The following is a 26,381-nucleotide window of genomic DNA, read 5'->3' on the forward strand; positions in this document are numbered from 1 at the left end:
AACTACAAGAATGTAAATGAGAACATACATCTTTAGTGCTTTCTTGTAGTTTGTGAGCTTCTACTGAGAGTTTTTCATTTTCAATTTCCATCTCTTTAATTTCATTTTTCAATTTGTTTATTTCAGGAGATGAATTTATTTTTAGTTGTTCGTCATTTAACTTTAATTCCTCTATTTCCTTTTCTAATTTCTTATTATTTTCAATTAATTCATTTTGTTCATCTAATAAGTCTTGATAGTCTTTTTTCGATTCTAAATATTCATTGGAGATAGAGGCAAGGGAGTGTTTGAGTTTTTCATTTTTAGAAACTTCAAGATTAAGATTATTTTTCAATCTTTCACACAATTCTAGAAGTTCATTTACATTTTGAGATTCAAACACATTTTCACTATTTTCATTATCTTCAAAAGCCATAAAACAAGTATTTTTAAAATTGTTTTCAAGTATTCCCCAAATTTCTTTTGCATTTTTAGAAGATGAGATTTTATCAAATAAATAGGAAGGTAAAGCACAACATAATGCATTCATGGCTTTAGAGTTTAAAGCAAAATATTTTTTGTCATATTCATTAATTCTTTTAGTTTTGCATAAGGTGAATCCATTTTCAATGATTTTTAATAAATCATTATCTACACCCTTTAGATATGACCTCATTTGGATCGACCAAGATCCAAAGTCGGTTCCGTCAAAGCTAGGGAGCCTAGATGCCATTAGGTTGCTGAAATTGATCTTTTCTCTTGTAGGTTTTTGAAATTAAATATTTTTTAAATTTAAAAACCTTTTTAAGAGCCTGTGCTTTGATACCAAATGAAATACAAGTGTGACAACCCAAGATGGGAGGTGAATTGGTCAATTAGAAATTTTGGGCTTAATTAAATGGATTATGAAAATTACTTTGCCAATTTTAAGTTCTTTAAATCAAACCCTTGTTCAAGTTGCAATATAATGAAATTAGGGTTTGGTTATTACTTTAAGTTTATGTGCTCTAACCCTTGTTCAATTAAATCATAAATACAAGTAAAGGCTAGAATTTACCAATCACCAAAGAGAAGGCAAGAGGAAGGAAGAGACAATAGGATGTACATAATGATTTTATAGTGGTTCAGGACTAAGCCCTACGTCCACTCTTCAAGACCTCATTGAAGCTTCACAAGTGATCCTCCACTCTTAATGGGCCGGATCAATGAGCCCTCGGTTACAAACAGCTTCTTCACCTTCGAGGAGACAAACCCTCTTCGCTTCGAATTATTCTTTCTTAACGGACCGAATCCTAGACCCTCTTACAATCAAGCTTCTCCTTAAGGCCGAAGCTAAAACCCCTCTCTACAAACTAGCTTCTTCTCCCATAGGGTTGAAACGTAGAACCCTCTCTCAAAACTCCACGATTCACCTTTCTTATCAGGCCGAATCGGAGACCCTCATACAATTGAAGAACAAATAAAAAGAAAAACTCTCAAGCCTCTTCATAGGCGGATTACAAAGATGTGAGCTCACGATCACTCCAAAAAAAGATACAAATGTAAAGCCTATGGAGTATCTCTTAATAAAATGTGCAAATACAAGTTCAAAGAGGTTTCAACCTTTGATAAAAAGTTTAAACTAAAAAATATGGGATTTGATCTTTCTAAAATGTTCAAAAGGTTGTTTAGATACGTTTTAATGATGTATATATATATCTCATTTGAAAATATGACCGTTTGGGGGTAAAATTGTAATAAACTCGCTTGAAAAAGTCAAGCCCCGTAGGCCCCAACGGCTCATTTTCCAGACAGGTGCGGTCGACCGAGGCACAGCGGTCGCCCGCCCCTCTCGGGCGCCTTTTTTACTTTCAAATTTCTTACCGTCATGGTCGACCGGCCTCATGGCGGTCGGCCAATGAGGGTTACCTGTTCGCTAAACATTTAAGCTCAAAAACCTATCTGCGGTCGATCGACCCACGGTGGTCACCCGGCCTAGCCATGATGGCTTGCTCCTGACTTTCCAGGAACACCTCCGTGGTCGCCTGAAATTCCCCGGTCGATCGGCCCGCTAATTTTCGGAAGGTGCTGGATTTCCAGTCACCTTACCCCAGGAAGCCCCTGTCGACTGACCCTGTTTGAAACACCTTTTTAACTTATAAAATCCAAGGGACTTTGGGCTATGGTGTTTGGGCTAATGTCCAAGGTTTTTTAATACATTTTGGGGAGTGTGTAGATGGTTTTCAAAGATATTAAAGTTGTTATGAAAACCATTCTGAAAACCATTGAAAGTGCAAACACATAAACCAAGAGGACTCCAAATACAATCTAAAAATGTATACCAATGAATCTTCTTTGATTTGCTTGGCTCCTCCGTACTTTCTTGGACATCTTCGACTTGCGAGTGAACATCTTCAACTTGATTTGGCTCTTGTGACTTCTCCTCCAATCTTTAATACACATTGAAAGGTGCATGAGGTTGTCACTAAGGCTTGTTCAGATCCAAGCTTCTACTGGCACTGTGCTAGGCAACATGGGATCCTTGACTTGAGCTCTTGACTTGAACATCTTCCAATGATGATGTCTTCAATGTATGTGCAAGCTCCTTGGTCCATTGTGCATGTTGATCCTCAAGCCATGTGTTATGTTGAGTTGTGTAATGGCGATATGACATATGAAATTCCTATATAAGCCACAACACTTCAAAGCAACACAGTAGTCCATAAAGACTAATCAATTTAGGTTTGCTAGCATCAAAACAACAAGGTAAAGGTAAATGTATGAACCCATGACAACCCTTGGGCTTACAGAAGTTAAGGCAGTCCTTTCGGTCCCGGAGCAAACACTTCTTAGAAAATTGAGAGAATGAATGAGGCCTTAAGAATGGTAAATAGATGAAGAGGACCATATGCTAGATTTTGATGGGTTGTCTTTATTACCTAAGCTCAAACTCCCAGATAGGTTCAAGATGCCAGGCATAGATAGTATGATGGGACTGAGTGTCCAAACAACCCTTTGAGGGTGTTTGTAGGCTATCTCAAGCCTCGAGGGCTAACCGATCAAAATCGAATCCACATCTTCCAAGGGTCACTTGTTAGTGAGCCTTTGATGGTTCCTTAGTATTGAAAAATCCAAGACAAGGACATGCGAGGATATTTCCAAGGCATTTGTCAACCAATTCTCTAGTTACATTTCCAAGGCATCTGTCAACCAATTCTCCAGTTACATTTCCATGGCAAGGAGGAGGAATTATTTCATCTCACTAGAAAGAGATATATCGAGGAAGTATGTGCACCGGTATACAAATTACCATTTTTCTTTTAAAAGCTTGGAAGAAGAGCGCAACACCCTTATGGAGGAGGCTTCAGATGGAGGAAATCAACAGAAGAGGTGGGCACTGCTATCCCAGACGTGAAGTCTACTATATCTAGAGACTCGATGGACATGGATCTCAACAGAAAAATCAAATATTGTCTTGGTAGGTATGAGCAGGTTCCCGGAGAGGAAGAGAAGGGAGTCTCAGTAGATGAAGAGAAGGCCCTATTGGAGGAACAAGATCAAGCTTATTCAGATGAGTTTGAGGAGATGGCTAAAATGAGGGATATTTTGAGTATAGGTTACAAGGAAGATGTGGATGAAACAAAAAAATTATTTTTTTGAAATTGTGAAAAGGGACGCGGAAGAGAAGAACGATAGGAACCCTGAATGTGGGAGCCTAGAGCTCAAAGCTCTCAGGAAATGAAGGGGGGTTTTCTATGCAAATAATCTTGTTGAATTTTTTTTGGAATGGTTGGAAGTTTTTGGAACTTTTGGTGGAATTGTGGTAGGCTATGGAAGTCCTTGGATGTTGTAAGTGCTAGGAATTTTGAGTTGGGCTGCAACCCTATGGTAGAAGTCTTTTGTTGATAAGTATTACGGGAGGTTATATTCGTTTATTTGAGTGTGCTTGAGGGACAGTGTTCCTTTGCCGCCCAGGGGAGATTTTCTCCCCTGGTTAACCATTCCTTCCCATGGTGGTTGTTTGGAGTTTTCCTTACTTACCAAGGTGGGAGAAAAAACGAAGTAGATCCTTGATAGCATTTCAAGGCATATCAGCTCCTTGGTTTTCTTGAATTATGTGGCTGATCGTTGGGTTCTATGGTGTTTTCTGTGGTTGGATTGTCTAGAAGTAATAGTGGAAGGTTTCTGTGGAGGGTTGATGTAGAAGGAAGTCTTAGATGATGGTGCGAGCCTTACTATAGCTCTTTACACTTTTTTACTTTTCTTTTGGTCCTGGAGTATGCTCTTGGACCCTCATACTATGTAAATCTGGTGGGACTACTGGTTCCCACGTATATTCCATGGTATGAATATAATAGTCAATTTTCAAAAAAAAAAACCTCATGTAACATTGGAAGTCATTAAAAGGATATGGACATGAAAAAGCAAGAACCCAGGGAGTTCTTGTCCATATTTGTAATTCGATGGAGACTGGAAGTCTAAGGGGCCGTTAGATTACGCTGATTTTAGAAGCTTGGATTTTCTCAAAATCCTGGATGGGAGATGAGAGAAGGAGACTGTTCGTCGTTTTCTGATTTCTCGTCATTCTTTCAGTCGAGCAAGAGAGTAGGAGATCATCTCTTGTTTCCAGTTTCTAGAACTCTCAGGATGGGGGAGAGATTTCTAAAACCTGGACTTCTTAAAATCCAGGATAATAGGTTGTAAAATCCAGAATTTTACACGCTTTGAAAGTAAAACCTAGATTCTAAAATCCATATATCCAAACAGCCCCTAAATGTTGGAAATATCACTTCACATACAATATATAGGGAATTGGTATTTAAACTCTTGTTTCAATAATGACACTCCACCCGTTGGTTTAAGTTTTCCACGAATCGAAATCCACACATCTCATTCCATTCCTATTCCGATTCTCTCTGTAAAGGGCATGGGGATGCCCGATTCTAATGTTTGGGTAAGAATTGTAAAATTAGATGGAGATGATCTTAAGCCGGAAAAAAAAGAGAAGGAAAATATGAGAAAGCCCCAATCACCTTTATCTACTCAAAAGCATTGTTCTTTCAGGTGGAGTTTCCATCTCGAAAACATGAGAAGAAATCATTTGTAAGTCCTCATCCCAATCTCCTACTACACCAATCTCCAACGGCCCCTTAGACTACTTCAACTGAATCTGTGGAAAACAGGCTTCCAATCCTTGGGGCACCTGATTTGGTTACTACGCCAATCTCCAACTCCATGCCTATAGGGCTACAACTTGGGTCGGGTTTTACCAGACCCGCATCGACCCAACCCGAAAATAGCTTGGGTTGGGTTCATGTTTCTCGGGTTTCGGGTCGAGCCGGGCCGGGCCTACGATCCAAAAGCCCGCATGAATCTCGGGTTGAGCATGGTTTGAAGGGGCCCGACCCGAGTTACTTAAGTTATAGTATGTATTTCTTTTTCTAAAACTTTGTTACTTTAAAAGTGAAAACTTAAAAGTAAAACTCACGCACGCACGCAATAACAGGGGCTCTTTCCATCTTCTGTTCGTTTCCCCCCTTTAGCTCTAGGGTTTCAAGTTTCAACTAAATAGTTAATGCACTAAATAGTTTGTTGTTTTTCTCATATGAGTATAATTATGTTCATTTGGTAATGCATCAATTTATTCTCTTTGGACTAGTTATTAGTTAATGCACTAAAGAGTTTGCCATGCTTGAGTTTTTCTACTTCTATGAGTTGAGTTGCCTTGCCAAACAAGAGTTTTCCTTAAAAAATTGCGTCAACGTAGAAAAACCGGACCCGACCCGAGATTTATCATGGGTAGGGCCAGGTTTGGGAATCGTGGGTTTTCTAGAAAAAAACCCGACCCGAAATATTTCTCGGGTAGGGTTGGGTTCTTCAAAACCCGACCCGCCCGACTCGAGTTGCAGCCCTACATGCCTATACATCTACCGTGATGCACTTGGATGATCCATGCATCCCAAGAAAATATATTTTTCCCTGTAGATGGCCCAAATTTTGCATCCATCAAACTATCCAAACCATCGGTTAACTGTTGCTTCGTTTCATCCATTTGCAAGTCACTAAATGGACAGCCAAGATCATTTTTGTTCATCCATTTGCATGTCAAGACCCATGCTTGCAGGAAAACCCATGCTTCTAATCATTTTTTCCTCAATAGCTAGGGTTTCCAAAAACCCAATTGCTGGCCCAAATGCTAAAAGAAATCTATTACCTTTATGTTGTTTCTAAGAGTTCCGATTAATCAACTTGTTGCTGGAAGTTGGCTATCATATTAAACTTTAGTTATTTTTAGTTATATTTTATTTATGCTCTATTCTGGTTGGTTATAGAGTCCTATTTGTCCTGGAAGTTGAGATCATTGTAGACGTTATATGATCTTAACTTTGATGAAAAGGCAGAAGTTTTCAGCCTATTTTTGTGCTATTGTACGAGGGACTGGTTCTCCTAAACGAACCACCATTTCTTTTCCTTTTTAAAAAAAAAAACCATTTCTTTTCCTATTTCTTACTTGTAGGTACCTATCACTTGGTATCAAAGCTAAGTCCGATCTTGGCATAACAAAACGAACCCAAACAAAACCGCAAATGGAAGAACGATTGGAAATATTAGAAGTGTATGTGAGGGACTTGGCGGAGATGGTTTCTAAGGTGATTGGAAGCCATAATCAGAAAGCTGTGGGAGATAAAAGTTCTTGTAGCAAAGGGGCTTTTCTACACTCATGTCCGGATGGCAACGAAGATTTTAGATCAGGTTCTTCTGGTGCTGTCCAAGCGGGGTTCACTCGGTTGGATTTCCCTAAATACGATAGATCAGAAGAACCGACGGGAGGGGCTTATAGCGCTAGACTGTTTTTCCAGTTTCATCAAACTAATGAAGAAATAAAGATCCACTATCTTCATCTACATTGAAGGAGAAGCCGTCCAGTGGTTCCAATGGTATGAGAAGACTCTTAAGAACATGGAGGGGAATCAATTTAAACTAGCCTTTTTTGTTAGATTTGACCCTACAGAATTTGAAATATTTGATTCGGCACTTAGCAAACTTCATCAAACAGCTTTAATATGGGATTATCAGAAATAATTGGAGAGGCTTTCCAACGTAATTGAAGGATTGATTGAGAAGGCATTCGTTGGGACTTTTTTTGTAGGCCTCAAGAATGAGTTGGCGGGTGAAGTTCAGGTTTTCCGTTCAAAGACATTGAATGAGGCTATTAGCTTGGCACACAATGATGTAAGGGAAAATCAAGGTGGCAAGATACTTCAGAAGGCTACAACGATTGAGCCCAATATGAGTACCCTAACATTAGTTTTGAAGGTTTCTCGAAGGCTGACGATAGGTGAGATGAAGAAGAGATGTTTGAAGGGGTTGTGCTACAATTGTGCAGAACACTTTATTCCTGGCCACATGTGCAGGTTTCCCCAATTTCAATTGATTGAAGTTTCTGATAGTAAGAAGGAAGAATAAAAACTCGCGAAGAAGAGCATTATGAAACATCAAGCAATCATTGATAGGCGAATGATTAAACAGAACAACAAGGCTATCACCGAGGTGATGGTTTGCACTTACAATTTAGTTTCCAGCGTTTCAGCCTTGAGGACAAGGCTATTTTCAACAAGGAAGGAGTGTTACATTTCTGCTCTTTCTAGGAATCCGGAAAAACCAACTTGTTGCTGGAAGTTAGCAATTTATTTTTTAGTTATCTTTTATTTATGCTTTATTCTGATTAGTTGTTGAGTCCTAGTTGTGCTGGAAGTTGAGATCACTATAGACGTTTATATTGTCTTATCTTTGATGAAAAGGCAGAAGTTTTTAGCCTATTTTTGCGTTACTGTACGAGGGACTATTTATCCCAAATGAACCACCATTTCTTTTCTTATTTTCTACTTGTAGGTACTTATCAAAATCATTATGTTTCCCCCAAAACATAGAAAAAATCCCAAATGCTGGGATTTCCAAAAACCCAATATATCAGTTGTTTGGGGGTGGACAAGAGAGTTGGATTCGGTGCACATCAGGGGAGTTCAATGTAAGTTTTTTTTACCATCAACTCATTCCTTGCACGGGATCATTGCAAGTGGCCAAAGTTGGGACCTTCCCTGCACCTCCCAGGGTTTGCACTTTTGGTCGGACGGCGGTTCTCGACAATATTCTTACGATTGACCACCTAAGAAGCCTTAAAATGTTGATAGTGAATCATTGTGCTTTATGCATTGAGGCTGGGGAATCGGTGGATCATCTTCTCATGCATTGTAAGTTTGCTCGATATGTGTGGAGTAGGGTTTTTTAGAGATTTGGCTTGGAGTGGGTGTTTCCTGCTTAGTTGGCAGATTTAGTCTCTTTCTGGGAGTTCTCTCCTTGGCGTCAGAAAGGTACAATTTTATGGAAGTTATCTCTGCTGGCTACGATTTGGTCCATTTGGAAGGAGAGAAATGCTAGAACTTTCAAAGGCGTACAGAAAAGCCCCCATCTTATTTCCACATTAGCCTTTGCCCTATCCATTTCTTGAGCCAAAGCTGTCCCATTGTTTAGATTTACTTCAGCTTATGACCTTTGGCATGGGTGGAGGGTGGTGTGTACTAGTAGTGATAGTGAGATGATATGTCGCCCTAAGAGTCCTCCACCTCCAGGTTTCCTTAAAATCAACTTTGACGGATCGAGTTTGGGTAACCCCCCTTAGGGATTGGAGGTCTTCTTACAGATGAGCACGACACCACAATTTGAGCATTTTTGGGTCGTATTGGCGTTGTTGACTCTAATGAGGCGGAAATTAGCGCGGCTCTATAGGGTGTCAGGTCTGCCGAGAATACTGATTTGGCTAAGGTGATAATGGAAGATGATTCACTCAACGTCATTGGGTGGCTCAAGGGAGGTAAGCCTTTTCCTTGGACATTTGCTGCTTGGATCGATGAGATTAAAGACCGGATTAGAGAATTGGATGTGGCTTTTATTCATGTCAAAAGATCTGATAATACCGAGGCAGATAAATTAGCTAGGGATGGCGTGGGAAGGTTGGAGTTGGAACTTTTTGATTTCCTTCCTCCTTAAGGGATTCTCTTTTGTTGTATCTATTGCTCTTGTATTGTTCCCTTTGGTCTACTTTATTCCTTCTATTTTATTAATGATATTTTACCATTCAAAAAAAAATGCACCTTCATCTCAAAAAGCATGAGACGGGTGTTTACATTGTTGAGCTTTCGCGAGGTATCTGCCATCTTCCAGTCCTTTTTTCCTCGACCAGGGCCCACAGCCCACATCAAGATGGTATGGAAATCTTCAATCACCTTTAATTTACAAAAGCTTCCTTCAAATCGAGACCTTGAGATTAGGGGTGGACATGGTTCCGGTTCGAACCAAGGAACCGAACCGAACCGGCACATATGGTTTGGTTCGGTTCGGTTCCGGTTCTGATATCCTGGAACCGGTGGAAATTCAGTTCAATTCTGGGTTTGGGATCCTGGAACCGAAAACCAAACCTAAAACCAACCCTCACCTTAAAACCCAATGCCTCCTCATTTGATAAAATCACCCCACCCCCTTTTAATTCACCCCTCTTTAACGTGTTGCTTTGCCTTTAAAATTTTAATTCACCCCCCAAAATTTGTGCCTGATTATCCCAAATTTGTGCCTGTTTGTAGTTCATATATAATTTTTGCATTGCCCAAATTTGTGCCTAATTATACCAAATTTGTGCCTGTTAGTGTTTGTAGTTCATATATAAACAGGACCGAACCGAACCGAACCGAACCGATTATAAACACAATTATGCAAAATATTTACATTTGGTGAAGGTTTGGTAAACCCAGAATCGAACCGAACCAAACCGATTATATATGGTTCTGGTTTGGTTCGGTTCCAAACATATATGGTTCGGTTCTGGTTCCAATTTCAGGGAACCAATTATATATGGTTCGGTTCTGGGTATACCCCAAAACTGAACCAAACCGGACCATGTCTACCCCTACTTGAGATGGTGGAGAGGGAGCGAGGGAGAGTGGGAGCGAGGGTTCTTGTTTCACGCTGATAGCCTTTTAAGAAACTAAAATCACGACATGGGATTTGCTCTATCTTCCAATAGAAATCCCGTTTTGCTAGCAGTATTCTTTTCTTATGAGAAACACTTCCAAAACGTGATTTAGTATGCAAAATAAAGGCGAAAGTGGAATTGACTGACGATTTGGTCAATTCCGGAGCTTCTTTTGCATTTTGTGGGATTGGTGCTCATTTTCTTGTCTTCGGCTCAATCAACATGGGATTTTGTCTATATCTTCCAAACAAGGGATTTGCGAGAACTCAGATTTTGTCTTATTCATTTAATTCATCTGAGGTGGCTGTTCTCACATGCAACAGCCCATCCGTGAAATGCCTTCTGTGATGGTCCCTAGCAAATCCCTCCATACAATATCCCGTTTTGCTAGCAGCCCTCTTTTCTTCTTTAAAGACCCATGCCAATCAGATTTCGTACAAGTAAATTTCTCAACAAATATTCAATTCCTTGTAGGTATAAATTTCTTGATAGATATTAAACGGCCATACGGTCTATTTCTACGTCATAAAAATTTAACTATGAAAAGCACATCCTTTTTATATTTTCTACATGAATATCTCTTCTATATGCAGTGTTTGTGTATGCGTGTTTGTACATATAAGTTACTTTGTAAATACAAAAAAGAAATAGAGTTGAGTCTGCATATATCAAGTGTGAGAATAGCCATGTTCTTTCGACTGCAATTTGAGGACATGCAAATGAGCTTTCACGAGCACTTTGCTAAATCTCTTCAGATTTACCCTTACATTCTGCTTGTCAAGGTAAATCCTCTTTGTCTCGGACCAACCCTTTCTGTTTATAGTGAGAGGATCAACCAAAACACTATTTCCCTGATCATACTCCATGGAAAGAGAGCTCTCCTCTGCCTCGATCTTATACTCCATATACTCCAATCCAAGCTTCCGCGCGGGATCTCCGTAGTAAGCTTCAGACGGCCAACTCAATCCAAGTGGGACTATTTGTATGAACACTGAGCCCGGGCGCATGAAAAGGAAGTGTGTCATGGCCGCACCATGGACGCCCAGCATGGCGTCGGCCGAGTTGAGAATGGCGTAAATTTCAGCCAGTGGAGTGTTCCTCTTTGGATTTAGGAGTTGCACTTCGAATCCAATCTTTTGGGATGTCTTCACTATCTCTTTCAGGTTTAACAAGACCCTTGATTTGTTTCTGATGAAGATTACCAACTTGGGTTTTTTAGGAGGATTATGAAGCTGCAACTGTTTCTCTTGTCTTGGGTTAAATCCTAGCAACCCTTGGCCAAGGAGTGCCTGGAAATCCCATATAGTTTTATTAGTACCTACACCATCAAACAAGGAGATTTCTTTATGTTTCAGTTCAGTTTGTAAGCAGTGAAATTCCCTTGAGAAAATTTAGCACACATTTTGATAATGACACTCCTCAGTTTATAAACATTTTTTTTTGGGAATTGTAGGGGCTCCTTACAGGTAATTCAGAAAGTGGAGAATGGAGGAGGAATGCCATTACTAAAGCAAGTTTTGAATATGGAATCCTTTTCTATACATGTGAAATGATATTTTCACCCCTTTTCCTATCATTTCTACATTTTTTGTTTGTCTTTTCCTAAAATTGAGTTAGTTTTTAGTAAGGGACAAACAGAAATGGGTAGTAATAGCCACTGTTTAGAAAATTTTCAAGAGAACATTGAAATGGAAGAAAGAGGATGAAAATATCAGTAGAGGTTTTCATAAGATGCGGTTAATCGATAGATCAGAAGGCCAGGATCATCCTATGGAAATAATTTTTGGGGCACGACCTATTTACGATGTAGCCCATCAAATAGACGGTTTGGGCTTACACCATATAAAAACTCTGAAAACCAAGGAGGTGTGGGAAGATCATAATGCCATACCTAACAATCTTTAAATAAAGGTTAATTTTTTTTCTTTTTCAAATTTAAAATCATCTTCCGTTTGAATTCCTTCAAGAGATCATCAACTTCACCTCATTTTGCAAAACTTGTTCTTTTTGCAAAATAGCAAACAAGGCTACTCTATTTCAAATATTGCATAGTGGGATACTCTTGTTTACAATATAAAATATCTTCTCTAAAAATGAAAATCATTCCCCTCAAGTAAGGTGTCAAGTGATACATTCCATCAAGTGAAATGCTTAATTTTCTAATTACTTTTTTAAGAAAAAGTTTTCATTTACATTTTCGTTGTCATAAAAAAAGTTACAGGTTTTTTTAGAAAAGTAACGAAAAGGTGAAGTCTTTACAGGTGAAACTCTTTTTATAGGGAAATGATATCTGCGCTAAGGTGTTGTGTTTCGATAACAAAGCGCTCCACTTATTTGTCGTGTAGTATTTAAAGGGATTTCAGAGGATATTATGGTTCTCAAAAAGCTCTTTAAACCCTTTAAATACTAATACTACACGACAAACAAGTGGAGCTCATGTTTATCGAAACACTTGGTTCAGATATCATTTCCCTTTTTATATTGGAAGACCTTTTTAGAAGCAAGGAACATATGGTAAAAAATAAGCAACTCGGGTAAACTAAACCATCCTTCATGTTGCTTCTGAAAGAAAACAAAGCATTAAATCGGGAGGCTGGCCCACAACACAGGTTGTAAGCCAAAGGCATCACACCACCTCAAGCCGTCAATGGGAAATGAAATCAGCACTTATTTTAATAATGACACTCTTCTCTTAATTTACACTTTTCAAATTAGATATTAAAACAAAAAACTATCATTAGCCAATTATTAAGTGTTTTGTAAAGTAAGAAGTCCCATTGTCAAATGAGTGACGATATCATCCTATATGAAAAATAAGATATCCTGGTAAACTAAAACCATCCTTAGTAAGGCTCACTTTTCAGCAGGTCTTATCTTATTCATTTAATTCATCTGATGTGGCTGTTATCTCATGCAAAAGTCAGCCGCAACTGCCTTTCCACAAAATTCCCTATCAATAAGCCATTTAATGAATTCACTAAACAAGACAAAATCTGCTACAAGGTGGCTGTTCTCTCCTTAAAAAAAGTGAGCCACAAAATGGCTTTTTTCACATTGCCATATGTACATTTTAGTAATGAGACCCATTGGTCCATCCCAACAAACTTCATTTATAACGCCACAGAACGCTATTAAAATGGCGTATAAATAGATATTGCAAGGGAGGGCCAATGGGAGGGCCCTTGTAGATGGATTTTTACAAGGGTACCCTTCAGTTTATCATTCTTCAAATTATAGTAAAAGTGTAAAGTGATTTATCAATTACCTATTGATGGAATTATGGTTAACTCGTCATGGATTTTCAATCCAACGATCATCTCCGAGAAACAATGAACTCGATTGTCTCTTTTGAAGTCCACCACTTTATGGTTTGTTAACTTCTTTAAAACGCCAGTGTATTTGCTCATCCACCATGAATGGTATTCTAGGACCACCATCACCACCTCTCCGCCGAGCCTCTCGCTAGTTATATAGAGAGGCAACAACCCATCATTGAATTCGTGGTACAAATTCCCTGTGTACCCTCCTGTTGAGAACATAATACCGGGAATGTTGTGCCAGATGTCGCATGCACGGGCCGAATCGCCGCTCTTGTTAATGGGTTTGAGTGTAATTTCGTCAATGGTTTTCATGATCGCTCCTTCCCACTTTCTGGTGTAAGGTCTTATGATCTCCTCTTTGGTTTCTTGGTCGGAATTGTATATAAGAATGGAGGAGGATGGTGAATCTGTTCGTATGTCTCCTCGCATGTAGCAAATATCTGCTCGGTAATTGGATCGGTCGCAATGTAGAATTCCTTTTTGCTTTCCTACTTTTCTCGCTTTCATCATCACACCTGAAATTTATTTTTCAAAAACAATTATAACTCAGCAGGGCGACTCTCCCTCTCTCTCCCCCCCCCCCCCCCCCTCTCTCTCTCTCTCTCTCTACATATATATCTATATACTATATAGCAGAAGAGAAAATGAGAGAATTATTTGAATTTCTCCCAAAATTCTATGAGAATTACACATCAGTTTTTTTAACTTTTTTTAACAGAGGTACCCATTCAACCCACATATTTTCAATCCTCCCCCTCCTTTATGCTTTTTAACTAAGGCATCCATTAAAGCCACATAATTTCAATCCTACCCTCTCCTTTATGCTTTTTTAATTATGGAAACCTCTATAGATTGGAGGGCTAGGATCAGCCTATGGAAATGATTTTACGGGCACAACCTATTGATGTTGTGTTCCATCACATGGACGGTTTGGATCAACCTATGATGTGGTTCGTACAGTTCTTTGTCGGCTCGTGCATCGCACGGGTTTTTTTTACTAGTGTGTGTGTGTGTGTCTATATATATATATATATATATATATATATATATATATATATATATATATATATATAGAGAGAGAGAGAGAGAGAGAGAGAGTGACTGAAGCTACACACTCGTGTAGCTAACTTAGCTACACCGACGGCCGCATAAAATATAGTGGGCCCACATTGTTTGGATGACCTAAACCATTCATTTGATAGGCCCTCACATTGATAGGGTGTGCCAAAAAATTCAGCTCCATTGGATCATCCCAACCCTTCATATTGGGGAGGCAAAAATGGACAAATTTGTGAAGGTTTTAACACGTCCATTTTTGCCTCCACAAATCGTAGGGTTGGGATTAGGGGTGTAAATGGATATTTGAAAATTTGATTACTGTCCGCATCCGAATCCGTTTAAAGCGAATATTATCCGGATCTGTTTCAAGCGGATATTATCCGGATCCGTTTATGAGATATTCGGCTCTTAGTGGATGCGAATCTAGTAAATGGTGTATCCGATCCGTTAAACATCCGAATCCGAGAAGTAAATCTTTTTTATTTATTATTAATAATATCATTAATATTTATTTTTAGTAATGACACACTATCTTTTGTTTCTAAAAGAAAAGTTAATTTTCTTTTTAGAAAAAAAAAGTGTTTTGGGGAGGAAATTAAGTAATCTCTCATTTTAAGGGTATTCTTGGAATTTGACATGGCTTCTTTATGAAGCAGCAAATGTGGGCTGTAGGATTAAAGAGAGAAATGGATGATGGTGATTGAAAGAAAATGTCATAGTTTCTAGAGAATTCTAAAGCAAAAAGGCCACGGTAAATGGACGGCTCAGATCAATTTTCCAACTTAGGGTTATATAAAAACCCAAAATATAATTAACAGAGGGGACTTCTAAGGTTTGCAAGGAGAAGCAAGAGAGAGGAGAAAGGAAGAAGCTGAGACACCATCTTCGGTATTCCTTGGTGCTTCCAACCCCACCAAAATCCACCGCCACCCCTCTCTCTCTCTCTGCCTTTGTTTTAAAAGGAAGAAGATGATCTCATATATTTTAGGGTTTGAGAGTTAATTTTGTGAAGAGAAGGTAGAGGTCTGGTTTTAGGGTTTGGAAAATTCATTCGAGGAGTAAGAATAAGAAGAAAGGTAAAGTGAATGTTTGAATTTACCGGATGAACGGATACGGATAATATCCGAATTCGAACAATATCCGGTGGATAGGAATTCGGTAATATATATTAAATATCCGTCAAATTCGTCCGAATCCGGATAGTCTATACTGTAATCGAATTCGGATATAGCCATATCCGATTCGAATTCGATTTGTTTACACCCGTAGTTGGGATGATCCTATGGAGCTGATTTTTTGGGCACACCCTATCTATGTGAGGGCCCATCAAATGAATGGTTTGCATCACTGAAATAATGTGGGCCCATCAAATGAGTGTGTAGCTACACTTTTCTCATATATATATATATATATATATATATATATATACACACACACATACACACTAGTAAAAAACCCTGTACGATGCACGGGCTGACAAAGAACTGTACGGACCTGTAGACACCCCATTTTGACCGAACCCCTTTACCTTTTGTTTTTGTTAGAAACCCTATTAGACTAATGTTCTAGAGCCCCACTAGGAGACACACTATGTCTCATTAAGGCACTTCTCCTTTGGAGACAAGTCTTGTTGTTTAGAACATATTCCTTAGGAAGCCTATCTTAGTTTTGTAGAAGGTAAACTCATAGGAGGCAGGACCTAGCCTGTGGACCCCGATCTGAGAGAGAGGTGGGGGACGAGCCCCCAGCGGCCTCTAGATCATCCACGTGTGAAGGAGAGCTCTACCAAGAAACTCTCGAAACGGATGCCACCCTCATAGCATAGCACGAGTGGCGATAAATGAGAAGGAGATATCTCTTGATCCAAGGATAAATCCCCAAACCAAGACGTACATAAAACAAACTCAGAGTCGTCATCCATCGATAGGCCATGGAACCCAAAAAAATAAATCCTCTGTGCAATGGATAATCAGAAATATATGTGGGCTCGTGCCTGATTACGATGGAGAAGGTCCGAAGAGCACCCCCAATTCCTCCGAGTGCAAGCACTTGGCTCTTATGCCATTTATTATTAACCTTGAAGAGTTTTGGGAAAAATCATATGAAATGAGAACAATCCTCAGGAGTCGTCTACCTAAGCATGCATGACCCGGGGATAAAAAGCACATGCAAAATAAATAAAAGAAGTGTTGCCTAATCACAGCTAGGTTATGAGTGACATGCCTAACTGGTGTCTAAGTTCTGGTGGACAAACACATGCATGCTACAGCTAAAGGTATAAGGTCTGTACAAGAAAGTAAGAAAACACAACAAAACATACAATATAACTCGGTATCACATAAAATACAACAAGACAAATCCTAAACTCTAACGTACTACTCGACTCTTGAATGGCCTCAAATATCCATCCAAGCCGCCTACGTATCCCCGTCTCCACGAGAATCAGAGTAACGTAGTTCTTCACACTTATTCTAAGCTATGATGTCTAAGACATATAGACCTCTATCCTAGACACGACCTAAAAGACCGGACTAGTTATTAAAGCTTCTTATGTGATTATTTATATTCCAGTGGATTGTGGATTTTAAGACACCCTATATGTCCTAACTAAATGTAGGTTAGCCCTAAGCGAATGCAGGTGGTTCCTACAACCTATGTGTAACTAGGCTGTGTGTCCTAAGAAAAATAATGGATCACTAACGCAACCTAGACCCAATCATCAGTCGACGATGGAGATCGCCAACTGACAGGATGGAGGCGTAACAAACTTCTAACTGTAACACAAATACAAACAAAACACACCACATCAAAGACAAACTCCTAACTCTAAAACTCTCTATCTAGGACAAACTCCTAACTCTAGAGGAAGATCTTTTTGAAAACAAAGTTTTAAAATTGTTTGAATGATTTTTGAAAGATTTATAAAGTCTATTTACAAAGTTTAGCTGAACTTGGGATAAAGATCTCAAGCTGCACTACGTACCTCGTGACAGAGGATCAAGCCAACGTAGTTCGAAACGAACTTTTCTAATACCCTCCTAAAACTCAACACTTTAAATTTTTTAAGGTTTTGATGTTTTCAAATGTTTTTGATATTTTTGAGTATTCAAATATTCCAATATTTTTTGGATTGTAAAGCTTTTCCAATATTTTTGGATTTTTAAAATGCTTTAGATATTTTTTAGATTTTTAAATGTTTTCACCATTTTGGTCAAAGACCTAAGCGAATACACAAAGCAACACCCTAGGGCCAAACCCTAGGGCTAATAGGGGGAACCCCTAAACCAGCTAAACTAATGTCAAAGACAAGAAAATGATCTAAGATCCCAAAAGGCAAAGCTCTAATGAGACTGCTAGTCTCTAAAGAAGAGTGATAACAACACTAAGGAGAAACTCCTAACCGATAATACTAAGGAGATGAGCAAATAAGTCACAGACTATCTAGTAATGCTACCAGAAGGACGAATGGGTTAAGGATTCTCTAATAATACCACATAAAAAATGAATGAGTCAAAGACTCTCTAATAATACTACCAAAATAGGGGCTAATGAGACTAAGCAAATCTCCTGAACACAAAAGTGGACTCCAAGTATCCTTATCATTGCCCTTGCAATGATAAAAAGGGATGAGGCAACTAACAGACCAAGTTGGTCTCCAACTAGTAGGGGTACAAGTTGGGATACAACTTGAAGAAGATTTTACAAACAAGGAATGGTCCTGCCTCCTATGAGTTTACCTTCTACAAAACTAAGATAGGCTCCTTAAGGAATATGTTCTAAACAACAAGGCTTGTCTCCAAAGGAGAAGTGCTTTAATGAGACATAGTGTGCCTCCTAGTGAGGCTCTAGAACATTAGTCTAATAGAGTTTCTAACCAAAACAAAAGGTAAAGAGGTTCGGTCAAAATAGGGTGTCTACAGGACCACATCATAGCTTGATCCAAACCGTCCATGTGATGGAACACAATAGAAATAGTTTGTGCCCATAAAATCATTTCCATAGGCTGATTCTAGCCCTCCAATCTATAGAGGTTTCCATAAAAGCATAAAGGAGGGGGGAAGGATTGAAATTTGGCTTTAATTGGTGCTTATGTTAAAAAGCAAAAAGGAGGGGGTAGGATTGAAAATATGTGGGTTGAATGGGTGCCTTTGTTAAAAAAAGTCAAAAAAAAGTGATGTGTAATTCTCATAGAATTTTAGGAGAAATTCAAATAATTCTTTCCTTTTTCTCTTCTACAATATAATATACTAGTGAAAAACCCCATACGATGCACGAGCCGACAAAGAATTGTACGGACCACATCATAGGTTGATCCAAACCGTCCATGTGATGGAACACAACATCAATAGGTTGTGCCCATAAAATCATTTCCATAGGCTGATCCTAGCCCTCTAATCTACAGAGGTTTCCATAATTAAAAAAGCATAAAGGAGGGGGGTAGGATTGAAATTATGTGGCTTTAATTGGTGCCTTTGTTAAAAAGCATAAAAGAGGAGAATTCTCTCCCTTTCTCTTTTGCTATATATATATTAGTAAAAAATCCCGTGTGATGCACGGACCGACAAAGAACTGTATAGACCACATCATAGGTTGATCCAAACCGTCCATGTGATGGAACACAACATCGATAGGTTGTGCCCGTAAAATCATTTCCATAGGCTGATCCTAGCCCTCCAATCTATAGAGGTTTCCATAATTAAAAAAGCATAAAGGAGGGGGGTAGGATTGAAATTATGTGGCTTTAATGGGTGTCTTTGTTAAAAAGCATAAAGGAGGGGGTAGGATTGAAAATATGTGGGTTGAATGGGTGCATTTGTTAAAAAAAGTCAAAAAAAGTGATGTGTAATTCTCATAGAATTTTGGGAGAAATTCCAATAATTCTCTCATTTTCTCTTCTGCTACATAGTATATACTAGTAAAAAACCCGTGCGATTCACGGGCCGACAAAGAACTGTACGGACCACGTCATAGGTTGATCCAAACCGTCCATGTGATGGAATACAACATAAATAGGTTGTGCCCAAAAATCATTTCCAAAGGCTAATCCTAGCCCTCCAATCTATAGATGTTTCCATAATTCATCTTAAATCGGATGGTTAAGATCATCACCTTATAGATTTTTTATTAAAAAACCATAAAGGAGGGGGGTAAGATTGAATTTATATGGCTTTAATGGGTGCCTTTGTTAAAAGCATAAAGGAGGGGGTAGGATTGAAAACATGTGAGTTGAATGGGTGCATTTGTTAAAAAAAGTCAAAAAAAGTGATTTGTAATTCTCATATAATTTTCAAAAGAATCAAAAAATTCACTTCTTTTCCTCCCGGCTTATAGTAGTAGATATATAAATAAATATGTACTAGTTAAAAACCCCATGCGATGCACGGGCAGACAAAGAACTGTACAGACCACATCATAGTTGATCCAAACCGTCCATGTGATGGAACACAACAGAAATAGGTTGTGCCCGTAAAATCATTTCCATAGGCTGATCGTAACCCTCCAATCTATAGAGGTTTCCATAATATGTTGTGCCTCTTAAGGCGTCTTGAATCCGTTGTATTATGTAATATGTTCACAAAAATCGGTAGTATTATGTAACATATGTACCCAATCCGATAATTTTGCAAAGAAAAAACGTCCCTATGTTGCTTTGTCCACTATTTTTTATTACAAAAGCATAAAGGAGGAGGGTAGGATTGAAATTATGTGGCTTTAATGGGTGCCTTTGCTAAAAGCATAAAGGAGGGGGTAGGATTAAAAATACGTGGGTTGAATGGTGCCTTTGTTAAAAAAAAGTCAAAAAAAGTGATGTGTAATTCTCATAGAATTTCGGGAGAAATTCAAATAATTCTCTCCTTTTTTCTTATGCTATATATATATATATATATATATATATATATATATATATATATGAGAAAACCGTTTCTACACACGAGTGTAGATAAGTTATCTACACACTAGCTGAAAATACAGTGGAGGCCCACATTGTTTGGGCGATCCAAACTAGTCATTTGATTAGCCCTCACATTGATAGGGTGTCCACAAAAAATTAGCTCCATAGGATCATCCTAACCCTTCAAACCGTGGAGGCAAAAAATAGACCGTTTTGTGAAGGTTATTACACATCCATTTTACCTCCACAAATCGTAGGGTTGAGATGATCCTATGGAGCTGATTTTTGTTGGACACCCTATCTATGTGAGGGCCAATCAAATGAATGGTTTGGATCACCCCAACAATATGCCCTCTACTGTATTTTAAGCTAGTTTATAGATAACTTATCTACACTTGTGTGTAGAAACCATTTTCTCTCTCTCTCTCTCTCTCTCTCTCTCTCTCTCTATATATATATATATATATATATATATATACTAGTAAAAAAACCTGTACGATGCACGGGCGGACAAAGAACTGTACGGACCACATCATAGGTTGATCCAAGCCGTCCATGTGATGGAACACAACAGAAATAGGTTGTGCCCGTAAAATCATTTCCATATTCTGATCCTAGCCCTCCAATCTATAGAGGTTTCCATAATATGTTGTTCCTTTTAAGATGGCCGGTTGTCAATGTTTTGAAAGGCGTCCTGAATCCGTAGTATTATGTAATATGTTCACAAAAATCCGTAGTATTATGTAACATATGTACCCAATCCGTAATTTTGCAAAGAAAAAATGTCACTATGTTGACTTTGTCCACTTTTTTTATTAGAAAAGAATAAAGGATCGAGGGGGGTTAGGATTGAAATTATGTGGCTTTAATGGGTGCCTTTGTTAAAAAGCATAAAGGAGGGGGAAAGATTGAAAATATGCGGGTTGAATGGGTGCCTTTGTTAAAAAAAGTAAAAAAAGTGATGTGTAATTCTATTAGAATTTTTGGAGAAATTCAAATAATTCTCTCCTTTTCTCTTCTGCTATATATATATATATATATATATATATATATATATATATATATATATATATATATATATATATATATATATATTTGAGGAAATGGTTTATGCGCTCGAGCACAGAAACAGAATGGGGTGGGATTCAAAGCATTCATTTGATTGGCCCTTTCATGGGTAAGGTGTCCACGAAAAATCAGCTCCATTGGATCACCTTAGGGTGTCCATTTGTGGGGCCAAAAATGGACAGATTTGTGGACAAACAGTATCTGTCCATTTTGGCCCCACAAATGGACACCCATTGGTGATCCAATGGATCTAATTTTTTGTAGGCCCCCCATCCATGAAGGGGCCTTCAAAATGAATGCTTTGGATCACCCCGCCAATGGCCCCACCACCTATTTTTGTGCTCGAGCGCAGAAACCCTTCTCTCTCTCTCTCTCTCTCTCTCTATATATATATATAGATATATATATATATATATATATATATATATATATATGAGAATTGAGTTCCTAAGGTGTCACCTCATATAGCTTATATGAGGTGGCGCGTAAAAACTTAAGGGGCTCACTTTGTTTGGATGATCCAAACCATTCATTTGATAGGCCCTCACATAGATAGGGTGTGCCCAAAAAATCAACTTCATAGGATCGTCCTAACCCTTCCATTTGTGGAGGTTGAGATGGATGGGTATAAACCTCAATAAATCTACCCATTTTTAACCTCCATAAATGGAAGGGCTAGGATGATCCTATGGACCTGATTTTTTGTATGCACCATATCCATCTAAGGGCCTTTCAAATGAGTGGTTTGGATTACCCCAAAAATGTGGGCCCTTTATGTTTTGTGAGCGCCACCTCATATAAGCTATATGAGGTGACACCTTAGGAACTCTATTTTATATATATATATATATATCGGAAAAGTGACCGTACTTGGTAGAGTAGATAAGCTTATCTACTTGGTCGAGCTAAAAACAATGGGTGCCCACATTGTTTGGGTGATCCAAACCATTCATTTGAAAGTCCCTTACCTACATAGGGTGTCCACAAAAAATCAGATCCATAGGATCATCCTAACCCATCCAAATGTGGACGGAAAAATGGACAGATACAGTTTGTCCACAAATCTGCCTATTTTTCCCTCCATTGTTGGATGGGTTAGGATGATCCTATGAGGCTGATTTTTAGTGGACACCCTATCTAGGTAAGGACCTTTCAAATGAATGGTTTGGAGCACCGAAAAAATGTGGCACCCACTGTTTTTAGCCGACCGAGTAGATAAGCTTATCTACGAGACCGAGTACGCTCACTTTTCCTTATATATATATATATATATATATATATATATATATATATATATATATATATAGTAGAAGAGAAAATAAGAGATTTTTTTGTAGAATCACAAACAACTCTTTTTGACTTTTTTGAACAAAGGCACCTATTCAAGACACATATTTTCAATCCTACCCCCTCCTTTATGCTTTTTAACAAAGGCACCCATTAAAGCCAAATAATTTCAATCCTACCCCCCTCCTTTATGCTTTTTTAATAAAAAATCTATAGGGTAATCTTAACCATCCGATTTAAGAGGAACAACATATTATGGAAACCTCTATAGATTGGAGGGCTAGGATCAGCCTATGGAAATGATTTTTGGGGCACAACCTATTTATGTTGTGTTCCATCACATGGACGGTTTGGATCAACCCGTGATGTGGTCCGTATAGTTCTTTGTCGACCCGTGCATCGCACGGGATTTTTTACTAGTATATATATATATATATATATATATATATATATATATATATATATATATATATATATATGGGCCCCCACTGTATTTTAAGCTAGTGTGTAGATAACTCTCTACACATATGTGTAGGAACCGTTTTCTCTCTCTCTCTCTCTCTCTCTCTATATATATATATATATATATAGAGAGAGAGAGAGAGAGAGAGAGAGAGAATAGAGTTCCTAAGGTGTCACCTCAAATAGCTTATATGAGGTGGCGCTCACAAAACATGAGGGGCCCACATTTTTGGGGTGATCAAAACCACTCATTTGAAAGGCCCTTAGATGGATATGGTGCCTACAAAAAATCAAGTCCATAGGATCATCCTAACCCTTCCATTTATGGAGGTTAAAAATGGGCATATTTATGGAGGTTTATACCCATCCATTTCAACCTCCACAAATGGAAGGGTTAGGATGATCCTATGAAGTTGATTTTTTGGGCACACCCTATCTATGTGAGGGCCTATCATATGAATGCTTTGGATCATCCAAACAAAGTGGGCCCTTATGTTTTTAAGCGCCACCTCATATAAGCTATATGAGGTGACACCTTAGGAACTCTATTCTCATATATAGAGAATAGAGTTCCTAAGGTGTCACCTCATATAGCTTATATGAGGTGGCGCTTAAAAACATAAGGGCCCACTTTGTTTGGATGATCCAAAGCATTCATATGATAGGCCCTCACATAGATAGGGTGTGCCCAAAAAATCAACTTCATAGGATCATCCTAACCCTTCCATTTGTGGAGGTTGAAATGGATGGGTATAAACCTCCAGAAATCTGCCATTTTTAACCTCCATAAATGGAAGGGTTAGGATGATCCTATGCACCTGATTTTTTGTAGGCACCATATCCATATAAGGGCCTTTCAAATGAGTGGTTTGGATCACCCCAAAAATGTGGGCCCTTTATGTTTTGTGAGCGCCACCTCATATAAGCTATATGAGGTGACACCTTAGGAACTCTATTCTCTCTCTCTCTCTCTCTCTCTCTCTCTCTCTCTCTATATATATATATATATATATATATATATATATATATATATATATGTGAGAAAACGGTTCCTACACATATGTGTAGATAAGTTATCTACACACTAGCTTAAAATACAGTGGAGGCCACATTATTTGGGTGATCCAAACCATTCATTTTTAAGGCCCTCACATAGATAGGGTGTCCACAAAAAATCATATCCATAGGATCTTCCTAACCATTCGAACTGTAGAGGCAAAAACTGGATTAATTTGTGAAGGTTTAAAGACATCCATTTTACCTGCACAAATCGTAGGGTTGGGATGATCCTATGGATCTGTTTTTTTGTAGACACCCTATCTATGTGAGGGTCTTTAAAATGGATGGCTTGGATCACCCAAACAATGTGGGCCCCCACTGTATTTTAAGCTAGTGTGTAGAGAACTCTACACGTGTAGGAACCGTTCTCTCTCTCTATATATATATATATATATATATATATATATATATATATATATATATATATATATAAGGACCATCACCCCTCTATTTATGGAGGGAAAAACGGGCAGATACTATTTCTCTACAAATCTCCCTATCAAATATCAGTTTATCTAGAGAGGCACTAGAAGATCCATCGATATCTCAGATCGATGAACCACCATAGCCAATCAAGATAAGTTTCTGATCTTCTTTTGTGTTCTGGATTTATTGTATAGTTAGATTAGATTGTTTGGTACAGATCTGTAAATATAGTTGTTGAAGTATAAATGATTAAATAACACCAACTCTAAGCTTCTGGAGTAGTTGGTTGTTCAACATGGTATCAGAATAGCCTCAGGGATGTCCTATCTTTAAAGCCTAATAACTCCTTGTTATTAGAAATCCACATGCACGGCCAACTCAAAAGAGGGGCCACATGTGCTACGTGTACCGCCAACCCAAAAAAAGGGGCCACACGTGAGGGGGAGTGTTGAAGTATAAATGATTAAACAACACCATTCTAAATGCTTAAGCTTTAGATCTATTATATGTGATCATGGCATTCAAGATCTATGTTTTATGCGGGATTTGAATGCCCAGATCGTACTTTTACACCCTGAACATTCAGACATGTAATTTTTTCGTATTTTTGGGTTGAAAATGTTTTAAAAAATATTTCAAAACTCAAAGGAGTTTCAACTGTCTTTGCGGGAAAAAAACTTGAAACCCAACTCTCCAAGGAAAAACATAGTCAACTCAGGCGAGTTTTTAAAAATCATGTCTGCGTGTTTGGGATCTATCTGTAGACCTTGTAGAAGTAGCTTTTGCAGACAGTAGTCCTCTATTCAGATACGTCTGTAGACCTTTCCTGCTCTCCTTGCTTCTACCCGGCCTGACAAAAATTAACCATGAAATTTTTTTTCATAGAATTTTAGTTTATCATGTTGTGAGAGACGACTAGGGAGGATGGGAGATGAAGAGACTGAGAGGATAAGAAGTGGCTAAAAGGCAAGGAAAAAATAGATTAGATTTTGATTAGATTTTTTCTTTTCCATGTTTTTCAGCCTCTTCACACCCTCCTCACTCATGTACTCTTTAGCCTCTCCCTATTTAACAAACTAAAATTCAATGGAAATAATTTTCATAGGAGCCAAACATGGCCTAAATTAAAAGGATACATCTGAATCAATAGCTATCGATAGCTTACCGAGATCAATAGGCGGTGTGAAAGCTAATCCAATGATCGAAACTGCTTCATAAATCAGCAACAAAAGCAATACAAAGAATCTGAGATAATGATTGATGGTTTTGCGATCAAGTAAAGGCGGTAGCGGATATATAGATTTCATCGGCGCCAGAAGACCCAAGAATCTAAGGCGATGAAGCAAGCGAAAAAAAAATTCAACGTATGAAGAAGGCTGTTTTTCAATTTATTCTCTTCAAAATTTTAGTAGTTGAGCTGAGATAGCAAGCTTGAAATTTTTAAGAGATTTTGTTGAAAACCAACCCTTAACAACCGTTTGGAGAGAGTCAATGAAATTTTTTAAAGAACCCACTTCAATCAAATCACTCTTCTTTATTTAATGAGTTTATTGGCTGTGAGAAAAGATTGCATCAGAACTACTAAACACAAATGGGCCCAATTGTTTCTATCATTGGGATCAAATAAAGTTGCTAATGATATTCTATCATACACTCGATTCACATTTTTGAAGTAGAAAAGAGAAATATAGCTGGCAAATTTCCTCTTGATTAAATAAAAATCTTGTCTACCTAGACTTGAGGGGAAAAAGAAAAGAAAAGAAATTGAATGACTGAAAACTAGAGAAGAGAGGAAAGAGAGGGCCCCAGATTTCACTTTGAA

The 26,381-nt window shown here is 38.3% G+C and overlaps 1 protein-coding gene across 1 annotated transcript; it reads right to left on the reverse strand.

Moving 5' to 3' along the window:
- Window positions 1–10,517: 10,517 nt before the first annotated feature.
- LOC143853003 (xylan glycosyltransferase MUCI21-like) lies at window positions 10,518–26,019 on the reverse strand. Its single transcript, XM_077362698.1, has 3 exons — window positions 25,725–26,019; window positions 13,251–13,820; window positions 10,518–11,303 (listed from the first exon to the last, which is right to left on the reverse strand). The coding sequence occupies exons 1-3, from the start codon at window positions 25,864–25,866 to the stop codon at window positions 10,654–10,656; spliced, it is 1,362 nt and encodes a 453-aa protein (XP_077218813.1). The 5' UTR covers window positions 25,867–26,019; the 3' UTR covers window positions 10,518–10,653.
- Window positions 26,020–26,381: the final 362 nt, after the last annotated feature.

Source organism: Tasmannia lanceolata, unplaced genomic scaffold (assembly GCF_043159265.1).
Source record: "Tasmannia lanceolata isolate RefF3 unplaced genomic scaffold, GAP_Taslan_0.1 ptg000019l, whole genome shotgun sequence".
In the NCBI taxonomy this organism is placed as follows: Eukaryota; Viridiplantae; Streptophyta; class Magnoliopsida; order Canellales; family Winteraceae; genus Tasmannia; species Tasmannia lanceolata.